Source organism: Hippocampus bargibanti, linkage group LG05 (genome assembly GCF_051943395.1).
Source record: "Hippocampus bargibanti isolate YZ-2025 linkage group LG05, ASM5194339v1, whole genome shotgun sequence".
In the NCBI taxonomy this organism is placed as follows: domain Eukaryota; kingdom Metazoa; phylum Chordata; class Actinopteri; order Syngnathiformes; family Syngnathidae; genus Hippocampus; species Hippocampus bargibanti.
The window spans coordinates 10,890,974-10,903,416 of NC_142738.1; the positions used below are offsets into that span (position 1 = coordinate 10,890,974).

Below are 12,443 nucleotides of genomic sequence, written 5' to 3' on the forward strand. Positions count from 1 at the left end.
AATTGCTGCATAACACCACTGAGTGTTCCAATCCATTCAGCCTCAATAAGCAAAGGGGTTTTTGGTCCAACTTGGCAACATCAGTAAATGTTGCAATGTGTTGATAAAGAGCAAATGTTCATGGCCACTGAGCTCGAATGATGTCTCCAACATCCACGTTAATTCCCTTCTCCATTTTTTTCCACTTAACAATCTAAGATCGTGTTTTTTCCCTCCCTGTGCAGTAACAGCAGCATGGACTGGATTATTACTCATTATTCTCCTTTTGGAACAGTTAAATCCTTGGTCCCTTTGACACGGGTCAGTCTGACCCAGCTAATTAAGTTTCTTTTGAAAAGAGTCCTCACTCCAAAGATTTGTAAAGCAGGCTTTCTTCCTTTTAAACAGAACTTAATATGCAGCAAGGCCACATGCATGAAGACATATTGAAGAGCTTCGGTTTTTCATACTTATTATGAAATACACTTCTTTAGTGAGGTGGGGTGAGTTCTTTTTGAGGTTGCTTTGTGTTCCGGATGTACTCTGCTCACTGCTCGAATGCGCTGCGGTACTCAAGATTCCAAACTGCATGTGTTTCTAGGCAACAAGGAAGAAAGTGAAAGCCTTGGAAAAAAAAACAAATAACATAAAGGAATTAGTAACTCTGGAAGCATAGTGATTTATTTTGCTGGAGGAAGGAGCTCATCTCATAAAACAAGGGAAGGAAGAACTGCATCCCCTCAGACGGCACACCAACGTGACAGCAGCATCAGTGGAGTGCAAAGGTAAGAGAGGCAACTTCAATAAGATTTGATTTTTGGAACTGTATTGCAATACAAAACCAATGCTTTTTTTTTTTTTTTTTTACAATTTACAGCATGTGTTTTTTCATGTGTTTTTTAATCTAGGAACACAGATTTAGTCTTGGTGATTATCAAACTGCCGTTTGTTTGTTCTCTTGATATGTGTTTTTCTGAGTGAATGCTCTTTGATTGGCTGACAACAGCGTTCAGGGTGTCCCCCGCCTACTGCCCAAAGACAGCTGAGATAGGCTCTAGCACACCCGCGAGGATGTACAGATTAAAAATGGATGGAAGGATGGACGGACGGGTGTATATTAGAAGGGAAACATAAAACATGCAACACAAAAACAAAATGAGGTCATAGTTGAGCGGTTTAAATTACATGGGCGGACCACAGTATGCTTTTCTATGTCATCAATACATTATTATTGAACGATAGATGGACCTTAAAAATAAAGGCGTTCACTAGTTTGGGGTTGCTGACTTTAGCCTTCCAAGTTCCACAATTATGACCAACATTAAATAACAGGAGTCTAGTAGGTTTAAGTGTTCATAAAAAATGACAGTTTATTCATAAAAAGTATATTTACAACGGAAGTTAATATATATACAATAACATGTTCTGTGCGGTCCCACAAGTGACTTGCCAAAACACGGCATTCTGGTTAGTTGTGAATATATGCAATATGAATAAACAGAGTTTGAAACTCATGACAAAAAGTTAGCGGACACCAGGGCAGAAAACTCTGAAAAGTAGCCTGCCCCATTTTTCACACCTTGAAACACAATAAGACAACTAATCGCAACAAAAAAAAAAAAACATTGTTGTGACTTATAAAAAAATAAAAAAACATTGAGGGGAAGTATAAAGGGATTTTTTTTTAATTAAGAAAGTACCTGCCACAAATGCTCCCTTGCGTAATTTATAGTAAATATCCCTTGCTGAAGATTTTACTCCAGTTGTCGTTTGTCGTCATGGTGCACAATGCAATGTTTGCGTTGCATTGTCTGCTAGACACGTGGACTCCTCTTTCTAAGCGCCTTTAAAAACTCTCAAGTACACTTTACAGTCACGGTATAGTCCGAAGCACGAAACAGGATTCTGATTGGCTGCCGTTTGTATGGCAATTTGCATACTCGGCACGGCAGCCAATCAGTAGACTTTACAGTCACGGTATAGTCCAAAGCACGAAACAGGCTTCTGATTGGCTGACGTTCGTATGGCAATTTGTATACTCAGCATGGCAGCCAATCAGAAGCCTGTTTCGTGCTTCGGACTATACCGTGACTGTAAAGTGTATTTGAGAGTTTTGTGGCTTGTAGCGGTTTGCTTGTAGCTTTTGCTTTATTGAATAGAACAAACGTTTGATTTGAAGTCTTTTTTTTTTCTTGAAGAAGTTGTTGGCCACCTGGGCCGAAACGTTTTAAAAGTTGTACGCCCGGCGTAAAAGTTGTACGCCCTGGGCCTCCAGGCAGACATTATTTCAAACACTGGAATAAAGCAAGAAAAGCCATTGTTCTGATCCATCGCAGTGGGCAGCTATTTTGCCATTTGCTCACGTCTGAAAAGAACAAAAGGGACTCAAAGCTTACCTTGCCACAGTCACACAACTGCTCAAATAATAATCCACCAGTGGCGGGCCGCGGATTTCATCGCTAGGCCTTCAGTAGTGCTACGTCCGAATCAATTCAGACTGAAAAAGGGTGGTGTGGTTTACTACAAATCCACTATAGGGAAAGGAAATAACTGACCGACCTTTCTTAATGATGTCCAACCAAATCCATTTCTTCTCCTCCTTCAGCCATTTTAGGTTGACAAAACTATTTAATTAACACATTATATTTGCTTATGCCGCTATCTACTGATATAGTGTGCTAGCTCTTGTCACTAGTGGCTAGTGATCAGAGCAGTTTTCGTAAACTATGATTGGCGAGTGATGAGCCAATAATAATAATAATAATAATAATAATAATAATAATACATTTAATTTACAAGCACCTTGGTGAACACTCAAGGACACTCTACAATTAAAAAAAACAATACACATTAAAACACAATAAAACCATCATCAGAGTTTGCGGACACTCTGACATTGACCAGCGCCTCCAAGAAGATGTTGGTACACCTTTTCAAATTCAAAATATGATTGGTTTGAGCAACAGTTTCATCTACACCACAGGTGTCAAAGTCAAGGCCCGCGGGCCAAATCCGGCCCGCCACATCATTTTTTTCGGCCCGCGAAAGCAAATCAAACTTGTTAAATTCCATGATGATTGCTAAAATCTGAGCCAAAATTTCATATTTTTGGATGTCAACCGGAATAAAAGTCTTTATTCTTGACTTCAGATTTGAAAACGAGTTATTCATTAATTTGCTGTGTGCTCTATATGTAATATTTGAAGGGATTTAAACATTCTATATGGGTTCCCCAAATTCATAACGGCCCTCGAGAGGAAACCATAACATCAATGTGGCCGGCGGCAAAAATGACTTTGACACCCCTGATCTACACATTTGATGCGACATGGCCCGCAGAGCTGATTGTGAAGGCGTCCAGGTAGATTTCAGACCTGGCAACAAATGATGGCTGAAATGTGATTGGCTAAATGTTTAATAATGAAAACACACATCTTGAAGCAGCACAACAGGGGAAAAGTAATGAAAGGAAACTGAAATACAATTTGGAATGATTTCATAAGAATTCATGGACAAAATATAATTAACATCAGTCCATTATTCAGATATTTTAGGCCAGAAGAGAAGGCTTTGCAGGCCTTGACCGTTCGCCACTGTAACACACAATGTCGAGTTTCGACTCGTAGGGCCCCGTAAAACATAGAATCGGAGGATTTTTTATTTTTAGACTTGACCTTTTTCTTGGATGTCACTCAAATATGATCAACCGTTTATCTATTACCCCTGCACTAAAATATAATAGGGGAAAATATACTGTCGTGAATATGTTGCACATAAAATTTTAACCCTTTTGGGGACACTTTTGATTACCACAGTGGACAGTTTATCACATTACATAAACAACTTGACTGTATTCAGTGAATCTTGTTGCTATTTTTGCTCTGTGGCCAAAACATTAGGTACAATCATGTCACCGCTGGACGTGCTTACCAACAACCACACGGTGGGTTACCCAGTGCCGGACGCTGCTGCTTTACTGCTTCTGTTTCTGTTGCTGCTGCTCCTCACTGCCTTGGAACGGACACATTGGTCAAACATACCAGGTGATGCCTATATGTGCGAAAAACAAGCTAAAAATCTGTCGGAGTAAAATTCAGGATTTAAAAAAAACATTTCACAATCCTCAGCAAAAAAAAGGTGATCTGAAATACTATACAGTAATCCCTCGTTTTTCGCGGTTAATGGGGACATGGACCATACACAATAGACGAAAATCCGCAAAGTGGAGTTAATAACGCATGTGAGAAGACAGGGGTGGGGGTGCCGGGCAGGGCCGAGAAGATGCACAGCCAATCCACATGGCTGTAAAACATGAGATATTGTGCTGTCATTGGGTGACGACAGCGCTAGGAACTAATCAAGCTACAGCCATGTACCAAACCTCTGAGTCATTCGGCATTTTTTTTTATTCTGAACGTTTTTTCCGCTGAAAAAATATCTGCGATGCACTGAAACCACAATAAGTGAACCGCGAAGTAGCAAGGGACCACTGTACTGTTCTAGTGTACAGTGATCTCAACCATCACGGTGAGTGTGCCCTCTGCTGGGGACAAGTGGTACTGCACATGGCTCACTCATTTCAAGATTGGGGGACATTTTTTAACCACTTTTTGAACTGTAGCTGCACCACCTTCTATTCATCCATGATGGACGTCAAAATACCTATTTTGAGCCATTCCATCGACCCACATTTAGTTCCACATCGATCTGCGTATTACAGTCCAAATAGGATCCGACTATCGAGAATTTGTCATTTTTCATAGTCAATGTAAAAAATAAATAAAGTGACATCATGAGAAAATACTAATTTTCTGAACCACTTTATCCTGTACTTTATTTTTCTTTCAAATTTACACCGTATCAAACAAAAGTGTCACCGCCCAGCGGTAGATACTGGAATTACACCTAAAATAAACCGGAGACAGGAAAGAAAAGAACACACTCCAAATAACATGTTACTGTATTTATATTTATTAATGTTCTTTTCACGATCCACATAATGACAAGCACGATAGAAATTTAAATCTGATGCCATTTTCCTCTCTTCCTTCAGGTCCGTCCTATCTGGCAGGACTCGGTCCGTATCTTTCCTACACCCGGTACATCTGGACCGGAATTGGAACAGCGAGCAACTACTACAACAATAAATACGGCGGCATTGTGCGAGTGTGGATCGACAGCGAGGAGACCCTCATCATCAGCAGGCAACCCCCCTCCTCCCATCACCCTGAGGTCAAACAGCTTTATGCAAGATGGTGTCATCCGTTACGCTTCTTTTGTAGGTCCTCTGCCATCTTTCATGTCCTGAGGAGCGCCCACTATGTGGCCAGATTTGGGAGTAAAAAAGGCTTGGAGTGTATTGGGATGCAAGGGAGGGGAATCATTTTTAACAATGATGTGGAACGCTGGAAAAAAGTCAGAACTTATTTTTTGAAAGGTGTGTGCATCAAACTGGATGAGTTTCTATTCTTGACAAATGTTCCTTTCGTATGGTTGTAGATAATATTCAAACTCAGTATCTGAAAAAAAAATCCTATTTATCATGTACGTGTCTTACACATTTTATGAATTGGCAGCTCTGACTGGACCCGGTCTTACGAGGACAGCGTCCATTTGTGTGAGTTCCACAGCGAAACATTTGGATCACCTCCAGGACATGACAGACACATCGGGACACGTGGACACTCTCAATCTGCTGAGAGCCATCGTGGTGGATATCTCCAACAATCTTTTCCTCAGGGTGCCTCTCAATGGTCAGATGACGCTGTGGAGTACTTCTTCATAATTTGATTGTCAAACCGCCAATCCAAATGATCTTTGTGTCTTTCAGAGAGGGACTTGCTGCTGAAAATTCAAAATTATTTCAAGACTTGGCAAGCAGTTCTGATTAAGCCGGATATATTCTTCAAAATTGGATGGCTCTATGATAAACATAAAAAAGCAGCGTAAGATGCGCTCACACAATGTAAAAACATTTAAAAAAGGACACAATTACAGACGCTCCCCACCTTACGAACGAGATACATTCCGAGCAGTCGCTCGTGAGGTTTATTTGTTCGTAAATTGCTTCAGTGCTAGATTTTGTATGGAATGTATGTTTAAAGGACAACCGACGCCTCCGGACAAGTTGTGTCCATCGTTTGTAAAATCACTTCAAATGACTTCTACTGAGCGCATTTTACACAGATTCCACCGCATATAGCTATATTTTACGTTTTAAGACTCGCGCTGAATATTCAGGAAGTCTTGTTTTCGAGTTGGTGACGATTCCAGACGTGACGTCACATCTGGAACGCCCCTGACCGAGAAAGCGACCCACAATGCATTTTGGGTACTTTGTTTGGTCAGAAAACTTCGTGTTGATGGCGAAATTAGAAGGAAAAAACATAAATAACAGAATGGTGAATCGTTGTGTGTTGCACCAAGACTACTATTTGTACTAGTTGACACAAATTGCCAGCAGACAAATCAGCCCATTTCCAAAGGAGCCTGGGCGCCATCTTGTGCATTTTCTGGGACGCTACATTGGAGTCCTGAAGGCTCGAATTGATCTGGAAGGACTTCTTTAATTGATTCCAAACATTTATGCTTTCCTCTTCAGAACTATTTGAATCATATTCATAACTGGATGAGTAACAAGAAAACATCTTCTCTGAATCTGAAGCCATTGTTTTGATTCTAGAGCAAGGAAAGACGTCCTGGCGTGACGTCACGAACAAGGGGGTGGGACATTCTGAAACTCGCCATTTCCGGGGTCATTTTGAACTCGTTTTGGGACACTTTAACTCATTTTTATTAGTGTTTTGCATTTGACTAAAATATCAGCCTGCGTGTTTGGGTATTTTAGATGCTATAAATCGTTTTTCTGGTGCCAGTTAGAAAGCAAAAAAATTGTGTCAGTTGTCCTTTAAGTCAAACACTGAAGGGGAAGTATTAAACAGACGCTTTAACAGTCGTAAAATAAATTCACACCTACTGTAGTACGACTTCAGTAAGCCATTATGAAGCTGCTGGCACGTAATTACTGTACCGAATTGCGTAACAGCAGCCATTACTTACGCCAGAAAAATCTTCAGCGAGGGATATTTACCATAAATTAAGCAAGGGAGCATTTGTGGTAGGTACTTCCTTAATTTAAAAAAGTCCTTTATATTTCACAACAATACGTCTGTGTAAGCTCTCAGTCGTACAGGAGTGGTCCATCGATGAGAAGGTTTCTTCAGCCGTCATCTGTACAAAAGTGAAGGTTTCGGACGTTTCGCCTCCTATCCAAGAGACTGACGAAGCCTCTTGGATAGGAGGCAAAACGTCCGAAACCTTCACTTTTGTACAGATGACGGCTGAAGAAACCTTCTCATCGATTTCGCAACAATGTTTTTTTTTTTTTTTTTTTTTTGTGATTAGTCGTCTTATTGTGTTTCAAGTTGGGAAAATGGGGCAGGCAACTTTATGGTCGGGCAGGCAACTTTTCAGAGTTGTCTGCCCGGGTGTCCGCCAACATTTTGTCATGACTTTCAGACACTGATATCTTGCTTGATACATAAAGCAGACTACTATATCCTGTGAGGAATAGCAAATACTGACTCCCACCATACTCATGGTCATGCACTTAACATGTGTTTTGTTATATCAACAGCCAGGAGCTTCAAGACGCAATGGAGACGCTTCTCGACTTGAAAAGAAAAATGATTCAAGAATCCGAGAAGCTGGATGACGAGTTGGATTTTGCAACGGAGCTTATCTTTGCTCAGGTGACTTGTCACCTGTTCATTTATCAGTGGCAACGCTGTCTTTAACGGCACTGTATCAGATCCAATAAGTAATTTAGAATGAATGCAAAGTAGAGACTACTTTGCTGTTCGTTCCTTATATGGATTGCGGGTGAGCTGGAGGCTATGGCCGCCTACTGCCCAAAGACGGTTAGGATAGGCTCCGACACCCCACGCGACCAAGTGAGGATAAAGCTGTTCGGAAAATGAGCATTTTCTCATGATGTCACTTTGTTTTTTTTATTTTTACATTGAACATCAAAAATGACAAATTCTCAATCCTCAATCAGTCGGATCCTTTCCCTACTGCTCAAAATGGGTATTTTGCCGTCCATCGTGGATGAATAGAAGGTCGTCGAGCTACAGTTCAAAAACTTATGGCAAAAATAAAATGTCCCCCAAACGTGAAATGAGTGAGGCATGTGCAGTACCACTTGTCCCCAGCAGAGGAGATACTGACAGTGATGTTTGAGATTACCGTACAGTAGTACAGTGATCCCTCGCAACTTCGCGGTTTAATTATAGCCCATCGCATTTTTTTTTCGTGAATGAAACGTTTAGAACAAAAATAAAGTACCAATACTCAGAGGTTTTGTACCTGGCTGTAGCTTGATTGATTCCCAGTGCTGACGTCGCCCAATGACAGCACCATATCTTATGGTTTACAACAATAATAATACATTTCATTTATAAGAGCCTTTCAAAACTCTCAAGTGTGGATGGTTGTGCATCTTCCCAGCCCCTCCCAGCACCCCCCTCTGTGGCATCACGTGGGTTATTATTATATAAATCTACTTTGCGGATTTTCATCTATCGCGGGTGTTCCTCGTCCCCATTAAGGAAAAACTAGGGATTACTGTAGCGTATTTCAGTTTTAGTCAGTCAATAGATGACAGAGTTTGACTTGTTTGACCCGACATCCACTTTATGTTGCCATTAATTCATTTTGCCCAAAGTTAGCTGAGATCGTATATGTAGCTCTCCACAATCTCATGTCATAGAACGACAAATAATAGACAACAAATATCCGACTGTGTCCTGCCTATTATTTTTCTGAAGCTCATATTTTATTATTAAGAAAAAAAAGAACACTTACCCAATCTGATTGAAATGAACAGAACCAAGGAGAACTTACTGGAGATGACGTGAGGCAATGCGTGCTGGAGATGGTGATTGCCGCTCCTGATACTCTCTCCATCAGTCTCTTTTTCATGCTGATGCTGCTCAAACACAACCCAGATACAGAGCACAGGCTGGTGGAGGAGATGGACGCTGTCATTGGTATGTTGTGTTTTATTCGCACACACACATTATAAAATGATTTTTCTTGATGGAAGTGGGAGGTTGGAATGAATTTTTGGATCTGTCATTGTGGGTCACATTGTCCCGATCCTCCAAAATTAGTGCTGATACAAGGGGTTTTCAGATGATTGTTATTGACAAAAAAAAATGATGTGTATCCGTTACTTCATTTCGAAAATCAGGAATAAAACATTTGTGGTTTGAATCACAGCTAGTTATAGCTTTTTTAATTATATTTTGTTGAGATATGAGCAGACGAGGCTTTCATCGTTAATATTGATGGATAACACGTAAAAAAATGACATTCTTCACATTTTACCATTGCTGATGCAGGAGAATGTGGAGCAGAAAATGTGGATTACGCACGTCTGAAAGTGTTGGAGATTTTCATCAACGAGTCGTTAAGGTACCATCCGGTGGTTGACTTCACTATGCGTAAAGCTCTGGAAGATGACGTCATTGAAGGCATCAACATTAAAAAAGGAACAAACATCATTCTCAACATTGGTCTCATGCACAAGACGGAATTTTTCCCAAAACCCAAAGAATTCAACCTGCACAATTTTGACAATACGGTTAGTCCACCGGTACTCTACTACAAAACCAGTGACGTGCGGTGAGGTTCATGGCTGGTGTGGCACTGACAATTTACAAACATATGAACTCTACAGAGTACCTTATTCACCATTTGATTGGCAACAGTTAACGTGTTTTGTTTAAAATGTCATGTCAGCATTCTTTATATAAACTGTAGAATAGAAAATAAGAATGAAAATAACATTATCGTGTTACCTTTACTTCTAAATGAAGTCCATGTGCCGCTCATTGTGAAGAAAGGCATCGATAACTTCTTTGTAGAAGCCTTCTTTCTCTTTCTTCAGTTTCAAAAGTCTCTCTATTTCTTTCAATTTAGATATGTAATCCTCCATTCTGAAAATAAGGCCAAGCAACACGAAAAAAATGACTGGATGGTTGCACTTAACTTGCTAAATGTTTACTGTAGCTTGCTCTCACTAATTCTATTATTCTGCAGCCGAGGAGGCGCAAGAAGAATCTGTAATCACCAGCGCCCCCTGTCATGAGGCAGGAGAACTGTGTGGCTCACCTAATCACACAGTTTTGATAAAATAAAATAAAATAAACACTGTAGTACAGTGTTTATAATGTAAAGTGACTCTATATTATATACACCAGCTAAACGGTAGAAATTTAGTTCATATACTAAAAGTGTTTAAACACTTTAATAGCGATATGCAGAGGGACAGCAATGCGGTCTCACTGCAGAGCAAGCCAGCACAGTTCGCATAGTCATTGCGCAATCCATGGTGAGGCTCAGCCGGCTGCTGCCTCACCGCTCGTCTCTACTTAGTATTTGAACGGTAAATGTGCAAATCAGATTATGAAAAAAAATCCCAAAATGGTGAAGTTAAATGGAAAAGAACTTTAAAGTACAAATCACTAAATAAATATAACTGTTTAATTATTTTTTTTCATTTGATATTTCCATGATGACAGGTGAGGCACGGCCTCACATGCCTCCCCTAACTGCACGTCACTGTACAAAACACATCGCAATTCAACCTCAACATAGCATCTCTTTTTTCCAGGTTCCGAAACGATTCTTCCAGCCGTTCGGATGCGGGCCTCGCTCCTGCGTGGGGAAGCACATCGCCATGGTAATGATGAAGGCCATCCTGGTGACACTCCTGTCTCGTTTCAGCGTCTGTCCGCGTGAAGGTTGCACTGTCAACAGCATCAGGCAGACCAACGACCTGTCCCAGCAGCCAGTAGAAGACGACCACAGCCTGGCCATGCGCTTCACCCCGCGAACGACGCAACATGGATATGTTCTTTACACTGACACTGTCGGTTCAAACTACTTGCTTTCTGCGTCTGAAAAAAGGTGCTAAATTTGTACCTTTGCGTGGCTTGTCACTGAGGCGTTTGGGGTTACATTTTAAGACACAATTTTTAATAGTACACTTTTAGCAACAGCGCATACTTACTATCTCGATTGGGGATTAAAACATTTTATTGACCACACTTGATCAGTTTTAAATTTTAATAACCACTAGATGGCAGATATCACTTACTAGCACGTTTAACTGTTCGAAGAAGAATGTAGATGTCGTTAGCCAAGATTGATTTTGCACTATGAACTAAAAGTGCAAATTCATCACAAAGGGTGACAACCCAACACGACACACTCCACAATAAGCAGCAGTTTTGTAGGTAGAGAACACATTTTTTTTTAAAATGGCTTCAATTCACTGCAAGCCGAACTTTACCTGCAAACTAAACACACGACAATTACACCACGAGAACCCAAAACAACCATGTAAGTGCCTTTAAACCGAATTCAATACTGAGAGGCATATACAGTACAGTGATACGTTGGCTTACGAACTTACTTGCTTCGCAGACAGAGTCAGTAAGCCGAAAAGTGTGTATCCCAAAAAATAATTTCCCATAGGAAACCATTAAAATGAGAATAATCCGTTCAAAGGTCCCCATAAAACATAATATTCCACTTTCTAATTTTCTAAGCCTTATAACTACACAAAATATGCCTTATTTTATGTATAATAACTGTGCTATGGTATTATAATTAAAGGAATAAACTGTACTGTATAATAAAGTCATTATATTTACCTTTGTGATGGCCGTTGATGGCTTGATGGAATGGAGTGGCCGGTTTCCTCAGCATTAAATGTATGCCAAGGTTTAATTTTCATAAATTTAACGTTCGGAAACTGAAAAGTTCGTAAGGCAAGGTGTTCGTAAACCGATGTCCCACTGTATACAGTAATGTATCCTTTGCAGCCGACTGTTTTTGTCCTCTATTCCCCGCCCCCAGTCTTCGGTTCAAGCCACGTGATTGGTCAAGAACGCAGCAGTGAGGAGAGGTGGTTTAAACATTAAAGAGACAGGCAGTGAGAGTTTCAACTTTGATAGTTCAAAGGCAGAGTGTAGACTGCAAGGTTAAAATATCCCATCAATAAGGCTCCACAAACAACCCGCATAAGCCATTTGTATACTTAATGCAAAAAGCTATCAACCCAGCTAAACAGAATACAATTGATGAGGAACTAGATAAAATTATCGCAGCGAAAGCACCTAGAAGGGATCATTCCTCAAGATGGTGAAAGAAGAAGCCTACGTTCCTCATCAAGTGTTTAATGCTGAGGAAACCATCAAGCCATCAATGACCATCACAAAGGTAAATAAAACGACTTTATTATACAGTGCAGTGTATTTATTTCATTACAATACAATAGCGCATTTATTATACATAGAATAAGGTATATTGTTTGTAGTTTTAAGGCTTATGTAGTTGAAAATTATATTTTATGGAGACCTGGGAATGGATTATTCTCATTTTAATGGTTTCCT

At 40.3% G+C, this 12,443-nt stretch overlaps 1 protein-coding gene and 1 long non-coding RNA gene across 3 annotated transcripts; one reads left to right on the forward strand and one right to left on the reverse strand.

Moving 5' to 3' along the window:
• Positions 1-615: 615 nt before the first annotated feature.
• On the forward strand, positions 616-11,555 carry LOC148897893 (aromatase-like). Of its 2 annotated transcripts, XM_088996432.1 has the most exons (10): positions 616-764; positions 3,879-4,022; positions 5,033-5,183; positions 5,262-5,416; positions 5,556-5,732; positions 5,810-5,924; positions 7,616-7,730; positions 8,867-9,029; positions 9,384-9,625; positions 10,658-11,554. In XM_088996432.1, exons 2-10 carry the CDS (start codon positions 3,887-3,889, stop codon positions 10,958-10,960), a joined length of 1,557 nt encoding a protein of 518 aa, XP_088852558.1. In that variant the 5' UTR covers positions 616-764; positions 3,879-3,886; the 3' UTR covers positions 10,961-11,554. The 2 variants fall into 2 exon arrangements, with proteins under 2 accessions (XP_088852558.1, XP_088852557.1); XM_088996431.1 differs by having other exon boundaries at positions 5,033-5,416; positions 10,658-11,555.
• LOC148897894 (uncharacterized) lies at positions 3,893-10,152 on the reverse strand. Its single transcript, XR_016114984.1, has 4 exons — positions 9,843-10,152; positions 9,370-9,493; positions 8,884-9,001; positions 3,893-4,029 (listed from the first exon to the last, which is right to left on the reverse strand). It is a non-coding gene; the product is annotated as an uncharacterized LOC148897894 (long non-coding RNA).
• Positions 11,556-12,443: the final 888 nt, after the last annotated feature.

Bases quoted from the DNA above. Each gene is read 5' to 3' on its own strand.
- LOC148897893 (XM_088996431.1), top strand. From the start codon at position 3,887: ATGTCACCGCTGGACGTGCTTACCAACAACCACACGGTGGGTTACCCA. The intron at 9,030-9,383 runs GTATGTTGTGTT...TTGCTGATGCAG, and splicing joins GGAGATGGACGCTGTCATTG to GAGAATGTGGAGCAGAAAAT. The intron at 9,626-10,657 runs GTTAGTCCACCG...TCTTTTTTCCAG, and splicing joins TGCACAATTTTGACAATACG to GTTCCGAAACGATTCTTCCA.